The sequence below is a fragment of the Tamandua tetradactyla genome, chromosome 1 (assembly GCF_023851605.1).
Source record: "Tamandua tetradactyla isolate mTamTet1 chromosome 1, mTamTet1.pri, whole genome shotgun sequence".
Lineage (NCBI taxonomy): Eukaryota > Metazoa > Chordata > Mammalia > Pilosa > Myrmecophagidae > Tamandua > Tamandua tetradactyla.
The window spans coordinates 224,706,666-224,730,010 of record NC_135327.1 but is presented as its reverse complement, the minus strand read 5'-3'; the positions used below and the strand labels follow the sequence as shown (position 1 = coordinate 224,730,010).

General features: G+C 40.5%; 1 protein-coding gene across 1 annotated transcript in view; it reads left to right on the top strand.

Moving 5' to 3' along the window:
• MYO3A (myosin IIIA) overlaps nt 1-23,345 on the top strand; it is a 241,079-nt gene that overhangs the window by 36,277 nt on the left and 181,457 nt on the right. The window contains exons 3-5 of the mRNA XM_077153504.1: nt 65-169; nt 2,181-2,280; nt 14,364-14,440. Coding sequence (XP_077009619.1) covers nt 65-169; nt 2,181-2,280; nt 14,364-14,440 — 282 coding nt within the window. The remainder of the gene's footprint in view (nt 1-64; nt 170-2,180; nt 2,281-14,363; nt 14,441-23,345) is intronic.

Here is a 23,345-nt window from a genome sequence, read left to right as displayed (position 1 = left end):
TTGTAGCAAGAACTTAAAAGTGTCCTATCCGTTTTAATCTCCATCTTGAAATCTTTTTGTATAGCTGTGCAATGGAGGTTCAGTGACTGACCTTGTGAAAGGATTTCTGAAGCGTGGCGAAAGGATGAGCGAGCCCATAATTGCCTATATTTTACACGAAGCATTGACGGTAAGACAGCTTAAGTTGTTTATGCATTAATGATGAGGCAGTTCAAGTTAAATAAAAATGTAGATCGTCTTTTTAGAAAAATAGTACTTACTACTTCAGCATTTATTGACACAAGAGTCTGTGCAAACTATGGAGTGTTTAGCATAGCTAATTCCTTTCTCCATTAGAAATCCAGCCCCCTGGTTATCAGCAGAACCTGGGATTATGACCTCCTAAGTGTGTCTCTGAGGTTGTGATAATGAGGAAGGTAGAAAATGTGGGTTTTTTCTGTTTGTTTTTGTTTTTATTAAAGATCAGGTTTTTATTTGCTATTGTAACCAAGAAATTAGGATTTAAGGGATGATTTTGATTCCTGAATCATTAGATAGATATTCCTTTTTGCTTTCTGGTATATCAGAACAGACAGAGGAAAATTCCTGAAATCCCTAAATTATAATCCACCTGCCTTAATCTCTGATAATGATTGTATGGCCCCTATCCTCTGCCCCTGTGATTGCGAAAACCTTGTGATGAACCTTCATTTGTACCCAGTTTCCTATTTTTCAACCTCAAAGACTTGTCATCACTAAAGACAGCCCCTAATTTTTATTAATGAAAGGTCTTGGGTCAGCCCAGAACTAACCCACCCCAAGTCCAAAGTTGTCTTGGTAACCAAGACTGAATCTAATCTAAGTGGACCCAACTGGCATGTGCCATAGCTTAGACTTTAACCTGCAAGTCACCTATACCTCATTTTGCCATTTTCTTACACACATTCTGTGACTAGGCATGGAATGAATCTGCACACGCTCAATCATCAGATCACCTCTAATTCCATCATCTGGGGCCCCTGTGCTCATTATCCTAAACCCTGCCCATCTTTTCTCTAATGAAACTATCAGAACTACTGCAGTTCAGGGAGACAGATTTTGGGCTGGTAGGCCATCTGCTCTCCTACTACGTGCCTGGTAACAAACTCTTTCTCTCTTTGAACCCTGGTGTCTCCGGAATTGGTTATTGAGTGCATCCCGCTAAAGAAACCACAGCCTTTATCTGGTAACACTGTTATTTCAAAGAAGTACGTAGAATGTTTTCTTCTATTGAGATCAACACTTTTTTTCCTCTTAAATATTACATTTTAATTTTCTTTAACAAGCAATACATAATCATGCAGACCAACCAAAACATGCAGATAAGCAACAGGTAAAAATAAAATTGATATTGTATCTTCTTACCCAGAGATAAGCAATATCAATATTGAATACCCTTTCAGATTTTTTTATGCATGTGCAAGTATAACTATGTGTGGGGTTATATGTATATAATATAGTGTATATACAATTTTTAACCTGCTTCACCTATATTCGATTTGGGTTTACGAACATGTTCTATTTTGGGTTATTGAGGTTATTACTAAATTTCTACCATTTCTTGCAGTGCTCTCAGATGGGTACATCCCTATAATTAAATTCTCCTTTATATCATCAATGTTTTCCTAAGAAAAAGTAGTTGAGGTAAAATCATTGGGTAAAAGTATATTCACATGCTAAGGGGGTTGGTGTAAGATGAGGTATGCAAATGCTTTAGCGGGGTGCACGACAAAATAAATGCTACCTATGATTTTCTTACTATGCCTTTTACCGCTAGAAAAATTCTACCAATTTGAAATATTATCAGCAATATAAGAGCATGCTTATTCTCAAGATTTGTCCAAACAGAGGGCAGTCTCACTCTGACATATATATTTTAATCATACGTATTTCCTGTGTGTCTTTTCTCTTTAAATTGCCAGCTGCTATCACTTTTAAAGAAAATATTTGGTAAAAGCTAAGGGGCCTACTCTGGTTGTTTAGCTTTTTATATAGTCCAAAGCAGAAATGATGCACTTTGATTGACTTAATTTAACCCTTTAAAATGTTCTGTTAACTTTAACATATTTCCTATTGATTTTGCACAAATGCATCCATCTGAAAAATAAGGATTTTTGTTCGAGGCTTTCTTTTAAAGTCCCTATAAATTTGTTACCTTCTAGGGACTTCATCATCTGCATAACAACAAAACTATCCACCGTGATGTAAAAGGAAACAACATCCTCTTGACAACTGAAGGTGGAGTTAAACTAGTTGATTTTGGTAAGTTTCATTTGAAATGCATGAGTTTGGGCTGCAGAATGAACAGGTTGAATATGATTTGATCATGTTTTCTAGACATTGAAGCAGAGAAAAATCAGAGTCTAGGTAAGAAAGTGCCAAGAATTTTTTTTTAATTTGGTAAATGAGAAATTCCTAGAAGAGTGACTTCTTTCAAGTCAGCTAGCTTGTGCTCAGAGCACCATCATAGCAAGGTGTCTGGGGGAGCCTCCAAAAGAGATGACCCACAAATGATTGCTCTAAGCCCACAGGGGTGATCCTAAGGCCCTTACTGCTGGTGGGTTTACAAAAGGGCATGAGCCCAAGTCCAGGATTTTGAGGCATCAGAAGAAATCTTCACATTTCTTCTGGGAAATTTTCCTCTCCTAAGAAGGTGATCCAGGGAAAGATGGTGTTCTAGTTTGCTAGCTGCTGGAATGCACTATACTGGAAACAAAATGGCTTTTAAAAAGGGGAATTTAATGAGTTGCTAGTTTATGGTTCTAAGGCCAAAAAAATTTCCCCATTACAAGAAGTCTATAGAAATGTCCAATTAAAGGCATCCAGGGAAAGATGCCTCTGTTCAAGAAGGCCGACGATGTTCAACATTTCTCTCTCAGCTGGAAGGGCACATGGCGAACATGGCAGCATCTGCTGGCTTTCACATGGCTCTACCAAAAGGGACTCTCTCTAAAATATTTCCTCTTTTAAAGGATTCCAGCAAGCAACTCCACCTTCAGTGGGTGGAGACACACCTCCATGAAAATCATCTAATCAAAAGTTACCACCCACAATTGCATAGGTCACATCGTCATGGAAACAATCAAAATGCTCCCACCCAGCAATATTGAATGACGATCCAAGGTCATGGCTTTTCTGGGGTCCACCACAGATTCAGACCAGCACAGATGGTCTCTTGTAATGCCTGAAGCTCCTGTGGCCATCTTGAGATTAAGAGGTGCCCCACCCTGCATGGAAGCCCAGCCTTGAGAAGAGCAGAGCTGGAAAGAGAGAAGGATATGCGTCCTTAATGACATAATTGAGCTCCCAATCAACCAACTTTGGAGTCTTCCCCATCTCTGGGTCTTTTGTTCTGAGATCTGACATTTCCATTTCATTACGCCAGTTTGGAATTTCAGCCAAAAGCACCATAGCAGACATATCTTCCCTTCTTCATCAAGGTGGATATTTTCAAGTATTAACACTGACTGCCATGTCTTCTCTCGTTTGATCCCTACCAGTACACTAATCCTTTTAGAGCAGGAATATTTTTTAGGGGTCTCAGTATCCTTTAGTCATGCCTCGTCTTTCCTTCCCATCACTCCAGCTGAATAAGGTTTTCTTCCTATGCTCTGTACCCATATGTAGCTATTTTTTAATTTATCATCTGAAATTATAATTGTATAGTTGGTCATTATAGATAGATAACAGTACTCATAAAGACAGACAGTCTTTGAGCTGTGGGACTGTGTCTCGTTCTGTACTGTAGTCCTGGTGTTTTGGGCATAATAGCTTGATAAGTGTTAGTGCAAGAAATGAACCTACATTCTGCAGTTTTGAAACTGAAGCTCAGGAAAGTTGCTTCGTTTTAGAAATTAATTGTTTAATATCCAAGCGCGTAGCTCTCAGGTGGTCTGGTTTCACCCAGGAGTGAGTTTCAGAGCATCTAGAGAGGAACAGATGGATGGCACACTCTTTTCTACACCCATGCATGGATCTTGTCTTTCTCATTTGAGCTTTTGAAAACTATTGAGCAGTAACGAGCTTGACAGTGAATTCCCAGCTAATAACTGAGCGCGGTGGTGAGGGCTGCCAGTTTAGTTTAGAGCCCTGCGTTTGAATATTCTGGCTGGGTTAGGGTACTGATAAGGACCGAGCCCACAAACACCTCCCTGCTCCACAGGCAGGTCCACCATCCTATCCAGAAAATAATTTTGGCTCCGTTCTAACATAGACCCAAATGAAGGACTTGCTATTTAACTTGAGGTTGCACAATCCCTTTGCTCTAAAAAGTGGCTACAATAAATATAGATTAGATTGAAAGCTATTAAAACACTCTAAGTAAACATCTTTTGGGCCATTAAACACAAGCTTGATGTTTTCATTTCCTAGGGCTGCCTGGGATGAGGGTGGGGATTTAGAACAAAAGAAGCGTACTGTCTCTCAGTTCTGGAGGCTGAAGTCCAAATTCTGGGTGTTTGCAGGTCCATGTTCCCTCTGACGTCTTTGGGAAAGAATCTGTTCCGTGTATGTCTCCTGTCTTTTGGCAGTGGCCAAAAATCCTTGGTGTTTCTTGGCTTGCAGCACTGCGATCTCGTCCTCCGTCATCACACATCACATGACCTTCTCCCCTGGGTCCACCTGGCTCTTCTCCAGGGATATTGGATTAGGGCCCCACCCTGTCTAGGATGACCTCACTTTAACTTGCCTAATTCCATATGTAGTGACCCTATTTCCAAATAAGGTCACAGCCTGTGCTCCTTAGGATTAGGGCTTCAGTCTATCTTTCGAGGGGATACAATTCAACATATAGCATTTGGGTAAATCAATGGCTTTGAGAAATGTAAATTCCTGTGATGTCCTCCAGAATAAACTAGATAAAAAGCATATGCCTAGAGAATAAATAAGCTGGCCTTTTATATGAAACCTTTAGAGAATACGGTTATCCCTTCCACATCACAGCTTTGCCCATCATGGTTTCAGAATATTGCAGGTTGTCATAAGAAGTTAATGAGAATTTGGAGGGAGTTTTGCAGAAGCTGCAGACAACACATAAATGCCAGCAGAGGACATACAACGACTAGGAATGTAGGCATATCTTTAAAAGTTTAGTAACTCATAAATGCATAAAATGTATGTGCTGTTATGTATAATATTAACTGTGCAATATGTATTTTACTGCTCAATAACATAAATGAACAGGCACACAGTTTTTTTTTCTCAAAATTAAATTTGTAGTAAAAGAACTACGGTTCTATGCCCTGGTTTGGGGATGCCAGCCATGTTTATGGAAATCTGTCTGGCAGTGATCTCTGCATCTTGAGTTTCTTCTCGTACCTTTGTCATTTATACACCATAAACTCTATTAAAATCATGGGCAGTGTCCCTGGTGGTTTGGACAGTGATCCTAAGAAACAGAGGAAAGTGATGAACTTGAAGGAAAAGGGATTGTTCGATATGCTTCGTTAATGGGTCGACAGTAAGGCATATCAACAAAAAGGAGAAGGAAATCCACGAAGCAGTTGCTGCAGCTGCACCAACAACTGCAAAGCATTTGCATAAACCACGAGATCCGCATCTCTGTCATGCGGAAAGTGCAACATTCTTTTAGGTGCAGGATTCTTATAAAAAAGGCATTCCGGTAGACAAGCCTCATACAAGAAAAGTCTAAGTCCTTACGTGATTCCCTAAAGGAAAATGAAGGTGAAGGGTTTACCCCTGTGGGTTTTCAGGCCAGCAAAGGCTGGTTTGAACATTTTTTTTTACAGTTTGGCCATGCCAACATGAAGGGAGAGACAGCATCTGCTGATCAAGAGGCAGCTAGGGAGTTTCCTGAAACCCTGAAAAAAGCATTAACATGGATTTTCCAGGTCGCGGGGGCACTGCACCCCTAGCCCCTGGGATGTGGAAGCTGTCTGGGTTCCCCCATTCTGCAGGTGACTGCAGATGAAAAAGACTTTTTAAGAAAGTTGTGGAATGAAAGAGACAAAGACATTCTCTAAATACTCTAAGGAACGTTTTTCCTTATTGATGTGCATTATACTGTATTCAAAGTGAAAATATTCAAGATTTTATTTTTAATTGTAGAAATTAAATTACACAAATGTTAAATTATACCAAATATTCTATAATATGTGTGAAGTTAAGATTTCAGATATTCTGAAGGTAATGGGCTGTTTTTTATTTAGCAACATATCAAAGAAAGCTTTGTATCTAGGGATTTACCTAGCATAAACATGAATCTAGTCACTCAATACATTTTCAGAATTTTAATAAAAGCTATCAAGTGTGCATTTCCATAATGACAAATTTAGGTTAGCCAAAGAGGACTCTATTTATGTTTATAAGAGTCATCTCTTTGCCCCACACTTTATCTCATTGAAAAGAATTTTTTGGATTAGAATTAATCTCAGTCCTCAGCTCTAAAATTTTAATTCAAGAAGAGTTTCAAATGAATAAAGAGATGACTGCTGATGGTGGAAACAGAAAGAAGATGGTGGGAGAGGTGAACGGGGAATAAAGTATAGGAAAAATAAGGCTAGTGATCAAGATGATGGCGCATCATGAGTGGTATCTCCAACTCTTCACACCCGAGGACCAATCTTCCACAGTCCCTCATATGGAATCAAAGGCACTGGTGGCTGTGGGTGCAGAATCCACACATGCAAAGCCAAGGAATGTGCAGAGAGCTCTGTGGGCTTCAAGGCTTCAGGGCTTCAGAGAACGTCCCATACCTTCTCCATGATGAGATATGAGCTGAGTAGTAAAGAGAAGGGAGGGTCTGGAACCAGGTGGACAAGAGGGAAGATGTGTTTCTAGGGAAATTGCATGAGAGTCCATAGGCTCCTGCTCCATTGTGTGATGTATCACATGTTAAAGCTGAAGAGAACTTTTAATATCCTTTGGTGTATTAGATACAGGGACTTCGAGTTTTGTATTTCCCATATATGCAAAATGTGTGAAACATCTGATGAGAAAGTACATAGCTTTCCTGAGCATCAGAGAGTAGTTTATGACCCAAAAGTCATAAAGAATCATTGGTTTATTCCAATCTCCTAAATTACATATGAGAAAAACTAAAGCTTACCGAGGTAAAATGATTTGTCCAAGGATACGTTTTAATATTCCATCTGCTAGAGATGTCTAGCTGGTTTAAAATATATAAACTCAACAGTGTTGTATATATTCGTGAAATACTATTTTAAATGAGCTGAGATTCTCAGGATGTACCATTCTATTTGTTTATCAAAGATGATTTTTTCTGCACTTAGTCTACATAATTTTAAAACTCTTTTTAAAAAGAGAGTTGTCTATCTGGTGTGGAGATTTTAAAACTTATCTTACCTGTGTCAACTGCAATATGTTCAAACGTTTCTGATTTTCTTAAAGGAGCTTTTTGCAATTCAAATATCTAACACCCACAGATACTGCCTCTTTCGTTTCCTCCTAAAAAGTGTTGCCACTCTGATTTTCTTACCCTCATCAAGAAAATGAGGTTACTGGATGGAATACATTTATAGCCATTTCCTATTGAAAATTTCTATATTTTTATAATTTCAGTTCTCTTTCCTGCAGTGTTTTGTTTTTACGACAACAACAGAATCTGTACTTCTCCCTTTGTCGTCTGGAAGTGCCCAGAATTTTGCTGTGTGGTTATAGTACTCTCAGTGTCCTGAAGTTATCTGGCCTAATTGGACCACACTGCAAACCACATGTTTGATATTTCTGCTCTCTCTAAGAGCCTACAAGATCTCTTGATTAGAAGTATGAAACCTGCATGTTTCCCTTCCTAGGAACAGGGCTTTTGCAAGAGAGAATAGGGTTGCTCTGTGGCCACCAAACTGACCAAGATCTCTTAGTGGAAAGACCCAAAAGGGCATGAGATTTCCCTAACAGTGTTATAAAGCAAAAGGCTGCTGCTTTATAACTGTAAACGTCCTTCAAGCCATTGCCATAAACTTACTTCAAGTTCCTACAGCTTCGACTTTTACAAAGCCCTACTCCCCTCTTTCCTTTTGGATTATTGCCCTCTTTTTGTCTTCTTGGTCCTTTCCATTTCCTCGTGCTATCCCAACTCTCTGCCTTGGATTTTCAGCATCTTCTCCCTTGAGATGCTCATGTAACTGTTCAATTGGTAGCTTATTCCATTTGTTGTTCTCTGGACAAGATGATTTTCCTGATCCTTTTTACTTACTAGGACTCGTGAACTCATACTCTAGATTGCTATTGCCTGTTAAAGTAATTTATGCCAACTTCATATACAAGTTTGCATTTTTAGTATCTTCCATCTTCACCACTTTTCCTGGAAGAATTTATACTAAGTAAAAATGCTGCTTGTGCTTAGGAAAGTCCCTAGATCGCTCTGGCTTACATTTACTAGCCTGAAAATGCATAAGTTAGACTTCACAACCTTTAAATTGCCTTCTAGCTCAGAAGCCACTGGGTTAGGTTGGGTTGGTGAAATGCTCTTGGAGGTTAACAGACATTGTAGAAACACTCAAGAGACATGAAATTGAGTCAATTCTTTACTCTGTCATTCGTTCATAGATTTGGCATGTGTCCTGTTTTTAATGTGATAATCATCCAGAACTCTCAAATTGAAGGGTTTCTTCCTCTGCCTAATTGTATTTGGCCCATTTTACTTACTTTGGGGACTTTTTTTTTCCCTTCTTCCTATTCCAGGGATGAATTTTTCTTCTACTTATACAGTTTACCACACGAAGAACTAGGTATAAAACATTCTTTTTATAAGCTCCCGATAGCAACCAAGTGGTATGTGAGACTCTAAAAGGCCTTGAAATTCATTTCCTCAGCACTCCTTGAGGAGGGGGCGTGCCTGTAATACCAAGGGGTGTGTGAGACATCACTGAAGTGCAGGAAGAAATAGCCACACCTCTGTTATACTTATTTTAAAAAATCTCATTGCTTAAAATCATCTTCATATATATGTTTCATAATATACGTGTTAATACATAATGTACATATCGGTACAGTAAACATAGTTAGAATAGTGTAGTCATATAGGATTCTTGCCCAAAACAATAAAAGTTATTGTTTTGGAGGTATGATTAAAAAGCTTGGAGGCAAAATGTCTGCCTTAGAAACGGCTTAATCTTTTATAAATAAATAAATATAATTAACATTTAATAACATTAATTTACTTATATAATTAATAATATTATTATATTGATAAATAATATATTTACATAAAGTCTAATGACACCTAAACTTTGTAAGCCCATTATTGGCCGTTACACTTTTTAATGTGCTCCTTTGTATGTGAAATCATTAGGTTCTTGTATTGGCCAGCATTCCTTGGTCATAAGCAACAGAAACTAATGCTGACCGACTTAGACAAAGAGACTGAGCCTGTCACTGGTTGGGCTCTCCCTGACCTCAGGAACACATCCCCTGGACCAAGCCTTAGGGCCCTGCCAATGGATAATGTATCAGTCAGGGTTCTCTAGGGAAACAGAACCAACAGGAGATGTCTATTAATATGAGATTTTATTTTATCCCCAACTGTGGGGATGCACGAAACCAAACCCCGTAGGGCAGGCCCCATGCTGGCAACTCCAATGAAGGTTTTCAATAAATTCTCCAGAAGAAGCTTGCTGGCTGAAGTGGAGATGAAAATTCTTTCTTCTGAGTGTTGAAGTCATCACTTCTCCTTTCAAAGCCTACAACTGGATAGATTAAATGTCTCTCTTGCAGAAGACACTCCCCTGAGTTAATCTTAGGTATAATCAGCCTTAATGCAATCAACTTTCTGATGACTTAAGTCCATGAAATGTCCTTGCAGTAACAGGCCAGTGCTAGCTTGACCAGACAATTGGGCTCCATCACCTGGCTAAGTTGACACATGAACCTAATCATCACAGATGACTCAACACTAATTGTTATCTTCTTTCCCTGAATATCTTCCTCAAGGTTCACATTCCCAAGACAGTCTCCCTTGAGTCACATACCATGTCAGCACAAAACTTTTTTCAGCATCTTTCCATATATATGTCCTGTTGTCCTCTCATTGCAGAGAATAAAGGAAGGGTCCTTTTAAGCTATCCATGTCTATAAATTCAGAAACCAGGACATGATTACTTGCATAAAAATACCAAATCTAGTGACATAGTCTTTCCTTCACTTCTACAAAAGGTAACCAAAAAAGTATCTAAAATGTTGCTTTTCTGCTAGGAGCTGAAGTTTTAACTTTTTACATAGTTGCAGATTTTTTCTTTATATTTCTGTTAAATGAAATTTGAAAACTTACACCATCTTTCACCAATGGTCAAAGATAATTGAACTTTTTTTCATAAATAATTGGAAGTAGGATAAAGTAATCCAATTTTAAATTAAATTTTCTTTTAAATATATTTTCTTTTTCCATTTAAATAGATTATTCATAAAATCCAAGTTTAATAATTTATGCCTTTAATTCATAGAGAAAGACAAAATAAAATGTTTAGATCTAAATTTCATTTTTCTGACAGATAGAGTTCCTGGTAGTATGTTGCACTGTTTTGAGAGTATTATGTACCAACAAAGAGCCGTGTTTTAATTCTTATTCATCTTGTGGGGTGGCCATTTCTCTTAATCCTGATTCAATATTGTAAGTGGAAAGTTTTTATTAGGTTATCTCCCTGGAGATGTGGCATGCCTACTTGTAGGTGTGATTTTATATTAGAGGGAGAATGACTCTGCCCGTAGCAGGTGGGTCTTGGTTAATTTACTGAAGTCCTTTAAAAGGGGAAACATTTTGGAGAAACGACATAAACAACAGAGCCGACAAAGAGAGAGCTGACACAGATGCCAACACTTAGAGAAAAAATACTAGATGACTGGAGATGCTTGGAGCCCAGCAGACATCATCTTGAGATGTTAAGCTAACCAGAACCTGGAGAGAACCAGGAAGCCAAGAGATGAAGGTCAGCCCTGGATAAGCTAAGTGAGAAACCTCCACAGAGACAGAGGCTGAAAGCAACAGAGCCCAGGAGCAAGGGACCAGTAGATGCCAGCATGTGACTTCCTAGCTGACAGAGGTGTTCTATGCCCATCCACCTTCCTTGAATTAAGGTATCTTTCCCTGGATGCCTTAGTTTGGACATTTTTATAGGCTTAGAACTATAAAGTTATAATTTATTAAATTCCCCTTTTAAAAAAGCCTTTTCGGTTTTGGTGTATTGCATTCTGGCAGCTTACAAACTAAACATATGTATTTTGGAAAAACATATTGCCAAATGATTCCCTTTCTTCAGATATTCTGTTAGAAAATATTTAAGAGAAAACCTTCAAGCACAGATTGCATAATATCCTTTGAATTAAAAAAAATGACTTAGTGAGGTTTTGCTTTTTTCTCTCAAATAATGAACTTGTTCATGGTCAAAATTTGAAGACCACAGATTAAGATTCTGTTGAGCCTGGCCATTAGAGAAATGCAAATCAAAACCACAATGAGATATCATCTCACACCTACCAGAATGGCCATTATCAACAAAACAGAAAATGACAAGTGCTGGAGAGGATGCGGAGAAAGAGACACACTTACCCACTGTTGGTGGGAATGTCAAATGGTGCAACCACTGTGGAAGGCAGTTTGGCGGTTCCTCAAAAAACTGAATATAGAATTGCCATACGACCCAGCAATACCATTGCTAGGTATCTACTCAAAGGACTTAAGGGCAAAGACACAAACGGACATTTGCACACCAATGTTTATAGCAGCATTATTTACAATTGCAAAGTGATGGAAACAGCCAAAATGTCCATCAACAGACGAGTGGCTAAACAAACTGTGGTATATACATACGATGGAATATTATGCAGCTTTAAGACAGGATAAACTTATGAAGCATGTAATAACATGGATGGACCTAGAGAACATTATGCTGAGTGAGACTAGCCAGAAACTAAAGGACAAATACTGTATGGTCCCACTGATGTGAACTGACATTAGAGAATAAACTTGGAATATGTCATTGGTAACAGAGACCATCAGGAGTTAGAAACAGGGTAAGATAATGGGTAATTGGAGCTGAAGGGATACAGACTGTGCAACAGGACTAGATACAAAAACTCAAAAATGGACAGCACAATACTACCTAATTGTAATGTAATTATGTTAAAACACTGAATGAAGCTGCATCTGAGCTATAGTTTTTCTTTGTTTGTTTGCTTGTTTTTTATATATATATTTTGTATTTTTTATTTTTATTTTTTTCTCTATATTATCATTTTATTTCTTTTTCTGTTGTCTTCCTATTTCTTTTTCTAAATCGATGCAAATGTACTAAGAAATGATGATCATACATCTATGTGATGATATTAAGAATTACTGATTGCATATGTAGAATGGAATGATTTCTAAATGTTGTGTTAGTTAATTTTTTTAATTAATAAAAAAAGTTATATGCACAGATGCTTTATAAGAATCACAGAATAATTGGTCATTGTCTTAATAGTCATTGCTGAATACCAAAGTATGATAAAAAATTTTTAACATTACTACTGATAGACTAATTTTTTAAGTTATTGTAGAAGAGACTGGCTAAACACTAACCAATCTTGTTCCCTATTCCTGGGCAAAGATTACATTTACTAGTCTACTTTAGTTAGATGGTTGGAACCATGCAAGTGAGTTCCGGCCAATGGGAAGTGATGCATACCAGTTCCAAGTTTGGTCATAAAACATCCCATGTAACTTTTCACATTTTCACCTGCTGGCCAGCTGGATCCAGAGAGTCCAACGAGAGAAGATCCTAGAAAATGGTTATGCCACAAAAAAAAAAAGATTCTGTTGAGGACAGGATTTATGCGTAGATAGAGCTGGCTGTTAAAGGATGCCATGTTGTTCTGGTTTGTTAAAGCTGCCGAAATATAATATACCAGAAATGGGTTGGCTTTTACAATGGAGGATTTATTAATTAACAATTTACAGTTCTTAAGCCATGAAAATGCCCAACTCTAGACATCAACAGGACAACAGCTGGACTCTGAAGAGAGGCTGCTGGCATCTGGGACACCTTGTCACATGGGAAGGCACATGGTGGCATCTGCTGGTCCTTCTCTCCTGATTTTGATGCTTCCAGCTTCTGGTTTCAGTAGCTTCCACTCTGAGTTTTTGTGGGTCCTTTCTTAGCTTCTCCAGGGCTTTTCTCTATGAACTTATCTTAATTTCAGCTCTTATAAAGGACTTTTAATCCACTTAAAAGGATTAAGACCCATCTTGGGGAAACTCCTCAATTGAAATAACCTAATCAATAACTCTTCAGTTGAAATAGCAGGTCTGCACCCACAGTAATGGATTAAAATAACGTGGCCTTCTCTGGAGTACATCAAAGCTTCATCCCACCACAGGTAGCAACCAGACATTCCCGTCCCCTCTCCTGGGCATATTTCCACCAGTGAAATGCACATCTGCTGAATAAGGCTTTTAGACTTCATGATAAATGTCAAATACCATCTTGAAGGAATCATATCTATCCTATTTTAAATCTCAGTGAATGCCTTCATCCTACCTGGTAGAGGCTAAACTGCAAGAGCCTAAAGTATGTGATGCCTGGGAGGTTCTTTGGGAAGCAGAGGAATCTGGAAATGAAAACCTGGGATCTGGGAATAACCCAGCAGGTTCATGCAGGTCCCAGCTGGGAGCAGGGGACAGCTGGGGATGGAGGTGGGAGTGTGATGCCTGGGAAATGAGAACTGACTCCTAATTCTCTTGAAAGCCCCTTAGGATTGTGTGTAATCAGGCAGAATTAATGGATGGCACAACTGAGATATTTGATTCTACATCATTATGGGCTGCCTGCCATCATCCCCCTAAAGGAAAAGAATTGAGTCTATTACTAGGGTGGGTTTAGTAGGTATAGTTCATTGGAAAGTTCCAGATAGGTGTGACTTGTCCAATAAGATGGATGATATCTTTAGTCCCACCAAAATTCACCTACCATGTGCAAAACACCATTTAACATAGTCTCAAACTCACCAGAATCTGTTGCTGCAGGGAGTGTGGAGGAAGGAGGCCACTGTTCAAAAAACAACTGCATGCACAATATGTGATACAGGCACAAATACTTAAAAAAAATTAGAAGATTAAAGGAAATAGAGGAACAGATTAAGAAATAGCATGGTAGAACTAAGACTTGAACTGGGGCTTTCAGGATGGATAGGATTAGATAAGAGAAATAGAATATAAGGGCACCGTTCTGCATTTTGGCTCTGTAGATGTAGATTTGGGATCCTTTAATGTGAAGTTTTACTGGCAACTTTGAGGGAACAAAATTTTAATATTAATTTGGAAGCGAATTCATTGCTTTGAACTTTCTGAGCATGAGTAATGAGTGCATGAAGTAAGCTTCCGCCTTTCCTTCCAGGTGTGTCTGCCCAGCTCACTGGCACCTGGCACCGTCGGAACACGTCAGTGGGGACCCCGTTCTGGATGGCTCCTGAGGTCAGATGGTTTTGGGGGAGATGAATGCCATGTTTGATCTTTTCTGGCTTTCCTTTTCCTGCTCACTTTTATGTGTTTTGGAACATGCTAGAAGAAACTATCAGCTGTGTCCTCTGTAATGCAAAATGTTTGCAGTGCGCAGAGAACATGGGAAGTGCCCTATAAGGGGCTGTGAATTAATATATGACTAAATGATGAATAAATATATGAATAAATGAAACATGAAACGAATGGGTGGCCTGATGAAAAAAAAGAAACAACTTGCAGCCTTCACTTTTTCATTAAATTATCTTTTACTTGTTAATATATATCTTATGTTAATGGTATTTTGATTCTGTTTTTGAATTATAATAGCAATGTTCTGAGGGCTCTAATCTTGGTTTGAGGTCAGAGTCAGGGACTTTATGGGATAAGGCAGTTTCCCTTATTGAGGCCCTCTGTCTGGGGGCTCTCATTCAGCTTTGCTCAATTCTTTCCATTTTTGAAATAGTTGAGGGAAAAACTTTTCTAGAGTCACATCTTCTCCCCATGGTCACTATGAATGCCTCTCATCTTTTAAATTGTGCTTATCAGTAAAGAACACTTCATTTGAAAACACTCTCTCCAACCTTTGGGAAAAGCTCTGCTATTTATCTACAATGTTCTGAGGAGGGAAGGGAGGAGAAGTAATTCACATCCTATATTGATATTACAAAACCTCAGAATTAAATTTGCTAGAGGATTAAATCCTAGTGTATTGTTACTATTTGAATACTAATTCAATTATTACCTGTACAAAAAGTTAAAATGTAAATGTAACCAAGTATGGACAGAAAATAAATTATCTTCAGACACTTAAAAATCAACGCATTCAAAAACTGTTTAAGAGGGAGCACATATTATAATAAAAATAGAAGGTATAGTCATATAAGCAAGAACAGAAGTGGATAAGATTCCCAGACCATGCACCCACCCCAAAAAAAGTGGATAAGAGACTCTCAGATGAGTTTCTTCAGCTTGTTCTTCTATATTGCTAGAATTTTACAAGCTAATGAAAACTACAGAAATGAGAAATTAATATAATTTTAGTTGTAATTCCAAACTTTTTAATTTGCTTTGAATATATTAATAAAATGATGCAAATGCTATATATCCGAGCTTTATTTTTCCTGTGTTAATTTATAGTAACAGAAAGCCATTATTATGTATTTAAGATGGCTATTTAGTAAAAACAGTTTTGATTAGTGGATCCTGGAACCATTTTAATCTATGACTAAACGAAAATTTTTTTTATGTATCTGAAATTTTATTACCAGATTATTAAATAAAAATTTAAAAAATTGACACTCTTTAATATGTAATGTCAAAACAGTCATTTTCTAAATCATTATTTATTATTTATAAATTTACCATAGTACAAATAGGGTTTGAAAGTGCTTTGCTTATAAGATAATGTGTATTATATAAAAGAAAAAGGGTTCGCTGTCATCTCATCAAGTTGGAATAGTATGCAAGATTTTGGGCATACTATATTCATCTCTCTGTAAAAAGCATTTTCCAACCTGAGAACAACTGGCAAAATTTCAATAAATTTCCATTTATCTAGAATTATGGAAGAAGACTACATTTTGAATAACCAGCTATCTAGTTAATGAAAGAATCCATATTTATGTACCATCTCTGTCTTGTTGATGACAAATCCCCATGAATTAGAAAGCAGTAAGGTAAACACATATAAATGTATTTACCATAATTCAACTATCAATGGCTGAGAGGTATTTCAATATTTTAGGGCTTCATGGACAAGCAGTAAATGAAATATCAGTTTAAAACTGGTGTCATGGTTAGGGACAGGTGTCAACTTGACCAAGTTGTGGTACCTGTTCATCTGATTGGGCAAGCGCTGGCCTATCTGTTGCAATGAGGACATTTCATAGGATTAGCTCATGATCACGTCAGCTACATCCACAGCTGATTCCATTTGTAATAAGCCAAAGGGGAGTGTCTTCTGCAATTAGTGATGCTAAATCCAATCATGGGAAGCCTTTTAAGGAGGACTCAGAGGAGACAGGTTGCATTCCTGCTTTGGCTGGTGAGCCTCTCCTGTGGAGTTCATCTAAGCCATCCATTGGAGTCATCGGCTTCGCAGCCTGCCCTGTGGATTTTGGACTCTGCGTTCCTACGGTCACGTGAGACACTTTCATAAATTTTATATTTGCAAGTGTTCCCTGTTGATTCTCTTTCTCTAGAGAACCCTAACTAATACATCTTGGTACCAGGAGTGGGGTGCTGCTGCGGTTTGCAAATGCCAGATATGTTTGAATGGTGTTTTGGATGGCTAAGGGGAAGACTTTGGAGGAACTGTGAAAAGATTGATGGAGAAGTCCTGGAGGGCTTGAAGAGACTGTTGGTGTAAATGAAACCACCGCCAATCTTGACAAAGGAGGACACAAAAGGGAGAGATTGGAGTTTGCAGAGTGAGAACCCTGGAAGTTCGGGTCTGAAGCCAAGAAACCTCGGCCAGGAGAGTGGACCCACCTGTATGTGTGGAGAGGGTGAGTTTACCCTGAAGGGCGAGGATGAGTCTCCCCTCTCATTGCAGTGGAATAGTCGTGCAGCCTCAGGCCTTGGAAAAGGCATAGCATGCTCCTTGGGGGACTGGGAGAGCCTGGCTGCCACCATGTGGAGGGGTTGAGCGTGTGCCCCAGAAATGGCAGAGAGCCCAGGGGTGGCCCTGATGCCTGGAGAGAGTGGAGCCCAGAGGTGGTCTCCTTGATGTTCCCTGAGGTTGATTTGGGAAGAGGCCGGCCACTGCATAGGCCCTTGGAAGGGGTGGGACTGCCGCTTTCTACAGCCGAAGGATAAATGACTTTCAGACTTGGAAATCCAATGGTGTTTGCCTGCAGATCTTCCTTCCAATTTCTCCCTATGGAAATGACAATCTATATCCTGTGAATATCCTCCTTTGTATCTTGGCACTAGACAACTTGTTTTGAGATTCACAGGTCCACAGCAAGAACAGAATTTTTTGCATCTGTTTAAGGTGATGCTTGAAGTTGCCAAGTTGACAAGGGGTGGACATGTGTTAGTTAGATTCAGTTGTCAACTTGGCCAGGTGAGCATACCTAATCTTGTTGCTGCGGACATAAGCCAACGGTACGTGAACCTCATCTGTTGCCAATTACATCTGCAGTCGGCTAGGAGGCGTGTCTGCCGCAATGAGTGACGTTTGACTTAATCGCCTGGTGCTTAAATGAGAGATCGCAACATAGCACAGCCTAGTAGCTTGGCATTCCTCATCTCAGCACTTGCAGCTCAGTCCGGGCCCTTGGAGATGGAGAAAGAAATCACCCCGGGGAAAGTTGTTGGAACCCAGGGGCCTGGAGAGAAGACCAGCAGAGACCATCCTGTGCCTTCCACGTAAGAAAGAACCTCAGTGGAAAGTTTGCTGCCTTTCCTCTGAAGAACCAACAAAATAAATCCCCTTTTATTAAAAGCCAATCCATCTCTGGTGTGTTGCATTCCGGCACCTAGCAAACCAGAACAGAGTACCAGGAGTGGTTCTTAAGGAACAGAATCTTAAAAATGGGTTTTTATGAATGGTTTTCTACTCTGACTGGGCTCAGAGACACTAAGGACTCTGATTCCTGTAGTCAGAATGACACTCCCAATCCATGGACTGAGTTGGCAAAGGAGATAGTCAAAATATCATCATTCGATTCTCCTAATGCTTCGCTTGTACGAAGCCAGACTCTGGGGGATAATGTTTTTGACACCTTTACAGAGTTTTGTAGAAATAAGAGTTATAGAGATGTTGGTTGGTTGTAGTTAGATACACTGTCTACATTAAAGGGTGAAAGGGATGGGCTTAAGGCTTCAAACAAGAAGCTTAAGTGCCGTCTGAAAGATGTAGAGGTTTCTATGAGTATCCTGAAGGAAAATTTTATTTCCTGTAGCCGTAGACTTGAGATCTCTGAAAATCAGATTCAGAATCTTATTGTTAGAGTAGCAACTTTACAACGTAAACTGAAATCTCAGTCTTGCATGGTGTCTGCCGTTAAAGTGAGGGCATTGATTGGAAAGGAGTGGGACCCTGATAAATGGGATGGTGACATATGGATTGATAATGATGTTGGGGGTGAGGTTGAAACCCTAGACCATGCTGAGCCTTCTTTAGATAACCCTGTAATAGTCTGCCCTGAGGACATAGCCGCCCCACCTCCAGCCTGCCTTGAGGAATTGGCCACCCAACCTCCTCCTGAAGGGATTAGCCCTAGAGTTATTAATCCTGTTTCACCAGATGAAACTGCAAATGAAAGCCTTAAAGCAAATGGCTTGGAAGATATTTCTAATTCTTTTCATGACCCACCCCCACCATCCCCCCTCATTTCTTCTAGACCTATAACTAGACTAAAGTCCCAACAGGCCCCTAAAGGTGAGGTACAAAGTATCACACATGAGGAGGTACGTTATACTCCAAAAGAACTGTGTGAGTTTTCCAATTTATATAGACAGAAATCAGGGGAATATGTGTGGCAATGGATTTTAAGAGTGTGGGATAATGGTGGGAGGAATATAAGGCTGGATCAGGCTGAATTTATTGATATGGGCCCACTAAGCAGAGATTCTGCATTCAATGTTATAGCTAGAGCAGTTAGAAAAGGTGTTAACCGCTTGTTTGGGTGGTTGGTTGAAACATGGATCAAAAGGTGGCCAACATTACCTGAGGTTGAAATGCCAGAACTGCCCTGGTATAATGTAGATGAGGGGATCCAGAGGCTTAGAGAGATTGGGATGTTAGAGTGGATTTATCATGCAAAGCCTGCTCTTACACCCCAGGAATGTCCAGAAGATGCACCTTTTACCAGAACAGTGAGAAATAAGTTTGTGAGACTAGCACCATCATCCCTCAAGAGCTCTGTGGTTGCACTTCTCTGTAGGTCAGATATTACTGTAGGAACTGCTGTCACTGAGCTGGAATCCTTAAACACAATGGGGATGACAGGATCCCGAGTTGGCAGAAGCCAGGTGGCAGCACTTAATCACCAAAGACAGGGTAGACGCGGGTATTATAATAGACAACAAACTCAAAGGAGGCATCAAAATTATATGGCACGCAGAGATTTGTGGCATTGGCTAGTAAATCATGGGGTGCCTAGAAATACAATAGAAGGGCAGTCTACTAAATTCTTGTTGGAGCTGTATAAACAAAAGAGTTCTAGGTCAAGGGAACAGAAGTCTAACCTGAATTACAAAAACAAAGAGTCACGGCCCCTTAATCAATTTCCAGACTTGAAACAGTTTACAGACCCTGAGCCCCTTGAATGAAGGGGAGGCCAGGCCCCTATGGGGAAGAAACCTGTTACACTGCCACAAATTTATACTGTTGACCTTCCTCTGAGTCTTCTCCAAGGAGACCGACGGCCTTTTACCAGGGTAACTGTGCATTGGGGAAAAGGAAATGATCAGATATTTCGGGGATTATTAGACACTGGTTCAGAAGTGACATTAATTCCAGGGGACCCAAAACGTCACTCTGGACCACCAGTCAGAGTGGGGGCTTATGGAGGCCAGGTGATCAATGGAGTTTTAGCTCAGGTCCGTCTCACAGTGGGTCCAGTGGGCCCCCAGACCCATCCTGTAGTTATTTCCCCAGTTCCGGAATGTATAATTGGCATAGACATACTGAGCAACTGGCAGAATCCCCACGTTGGTTCTCTAACTCGTGCAGTGAGGGCTATTATGGTGGGAAAGGCCAAGTGGAAGCCACTAGAACTGCCCCTACCAAGCAAAATAGTAAATCAAAAGCAATACCGTATTCCTGGAGGGATTGCAGAGATTACTGCCACTCTTAAGGACTTGAAAGATGCAGGGGTGGTGATTCCCACCACATCCCCATTCAACTCTCCTATTTGGACTGTGCAGAAAACAGATGGGTCTTGGAGAATGACAGTGGATTATCGTAAACTCAACCAGGTGGTAACTCCAATTGCAGCTGCTGTTCCAGATGTAGTATCATTGCTTGAGCAAATCAATACATCCCCTGGTACCTGGTATGCAGCTATTGATCTGGCAAATGCTTTTTTCTCAATAGCTATTAGTAAGGACCACCAGAAACAGTTTGCTTTCAGCTGGCAAGGTCAGCAATATACTTTCACTGTCCTACCTCAGGGGTATATCAACTCTCCAGCCCTATGTCATAATCTTGTTCGCAGAGACCTTGATCGTTTCTGCCTCCCACAAGACATCACACTGGTCCATTATATTGATGATATCATGTTGATTGGACCTAGTGAGCAAGAAGTAGCAACTACTCTAGATTTACTGGTAAGGCATTTGCATGTCAGAGGATGGGAGATAAATCCAACAAAAATACAGGGGCCATCCACCTCAGTAAAATTTCTAGGTGTCCAGTGGTGTGGGACATGTCAAGATATCCCTTCTAAGGTGAAGGTTAAATTGCTGCATCTGACCCCTCCCACAACCAAAAAAGAGGCACAACGCCTAGTTGGTCTTTTTGGATTTTGGTGACAACATATTCCTCATTTGGGTGTGTTACTTCAGCCCATTTATCGAGTGACCAGAAAAGCTGCTAATTTTGAGTGGGGACCTGAACAAGAGGAGGCTCTGCGACAGGTCCAGGCTGCTGTGCAAGCTGCTCTGCCACTTGGGCCATATGATCCAGCAGATCCAATGGTGCTGGAAGTGTCAGTGGCAAATAGAGATGCTGTCTGGAGCCTTTGGCAGGCCCCTATAGGAGAATCACAACGCAGACCCTTAGGATTTTGGAGCAAAGCCTTACCATCTGCTGCAGATAACTACTCTCCTTTTGAGAAACAGCTTTTGGCCTGCTACTGGGCCTTAGTAGAGACTGAACGCTTAACCATGGGCCACCAAGTTACCGTGAGACCTGAGTTGCCTATCATGAGTTAGGTGTTGTCTGACCCACCAAGCCATAAAGTTGGGCGTGCACAGCAGCACTCTATTGTAAAGTGGAAATGGTATATACGAGATAGAGCCAGAGCAGGTCCTGAAGGCACGAGTAAGTTACATGAAGAAGTGGCACAAATGCCCATGGTTTCCACTCCTGCTGCCACATTACCTTCTCTTTCCCAGACCACAGCTATGGCCTCTTGGGGAGTTCCTTACAGTGAATTGACTGAAGAAGAGAAAACTCGGGCCTGGTTTACAGATGGTTCAGCACGATATGCAGGTACCACCCGAAAGTGGACAGCTGCAGCATTACAACCCCTTTCTGGGGTGTCCTTGAAGGACAGTGGTGAGGGGAAATCCTCCCAGTGGGCAGAACTTCGAGCAGTGCACCTGGTTGTTCATTTTGCTTGGAAGGAAAACTGGCCAGAGGTGCGTTTGTATACTGACTCATGGGCTGTTGCTAATGGTTTGGCTGGATGGTCAGGGACTTGGAAAGACCATAATTGGAAAATTGGTGACAAAGAGGTCTGGGGAAGAAGTATGTGGATAGACCTTTCTGAGTGGGCTAAAAACATGAAGATATTTGTGTCCCATGTGAATGCACACCAGAGGGTGACTTCAGCAGAGGAAGATTTTAATAATCAAGTGGATAAGATGACCCGTTCTATGGATACCAGTCAGCCTCTTTCCCCAGCATCTCCTGTTATTGCCCAATGGGCTCATGAACAAAGTGGTCATGGTGGTAGGGATGGAGGTTATGCATGGGCTCAGCAACATGGACTTCCACTCACCAAGGCTGACCTGGCTACAGCCACTGCTGAGTGCCCAATCTGCCAGCAGCAGAGACCCACACTCAGCCCCCAATATGGCACCATTCCCCAAGGTGACCAGCCAGCTACATGGTGGCAGGTTGATTACATTGGACCACTCCCTTCATGGAAGGGGCAGCGATTTGTTCTAACTGGAATAGACACATACTCTGGATATGGGTTTGCTTTTCCTGCACGCAATGCTTCTGCCAAAACTACTATCCATGGGCTTACAGAATGCCTTATCCATCGTCATGGTATTCCACATAGCATTGCTTCGGATCAAGGAACACACTTCACAGCAAATGAAGTGCAGGAATGGGCACATGCTCATGGAATTCTCTGGTCTTACCATGTTCCCCATCATCCAGAAGCAGCTGGATTGATAGAACGGTGGAATGACCTTTTGAAAACTCAATTACGGTGCAAACTAGGTGGCAAAAACTTGAAAGGCTGGGGTAATGTTCTCCAGGAAGCTGTGTATGCTCTGAATCAGCGTCCGCTGTATGGTGCTGTTTCTCCCATAGCCAGGATCCATGGGTCCAGGAACCAAGGGGTGGAAATGGGTGTGGTGCCACTCACTATTACTCCTAGTGATCCACTAGGAAAATTTTTGCTTCCTGTCTCTGCTACCCTGAGTTCTGCTGGTCTACAGGTTTTAGTTCCAAAACGAGGTGTGCTTTCTCCAGGAGAAACAACAGTGATACCACTGAACTGGAAGTTAAGATTGCCACCTGGCCACTTTGGGCTACTTATGCCTCTGGATCAACACACCAAGAAGGGGATTACATTATTGTCTGGGGTAATTGACCCTGACTATCAGAAGGAAGTAGGACTACAACTACATAATGGAGGTAAAGAAGAGTTTTCTTGGAATATAGGAGATCCCCTGGGGCGTCTATTAGTACTACCATGCCCTGTGATCAAAATCAATGGAAAACTGCAACAACACAATCCAGGCAGGACCACTAATGGCTCTGAGACTTCAGGAATGAAGGTTTGGGTCACCCCACCAGGCAAAGAACCACGGCCAGCTGAAGTGCTTGCTGAAGGGAAAGGGAACATGGAATGGGTAGTGGAAGAAGGTAGTGATAAATATGAACTTCGACCATGTGATCAGTTACAGAAATGAGGACTCTAATGCTGTTTTGTTCGTGTTATACTATTTAAGTTGTAAGATATCA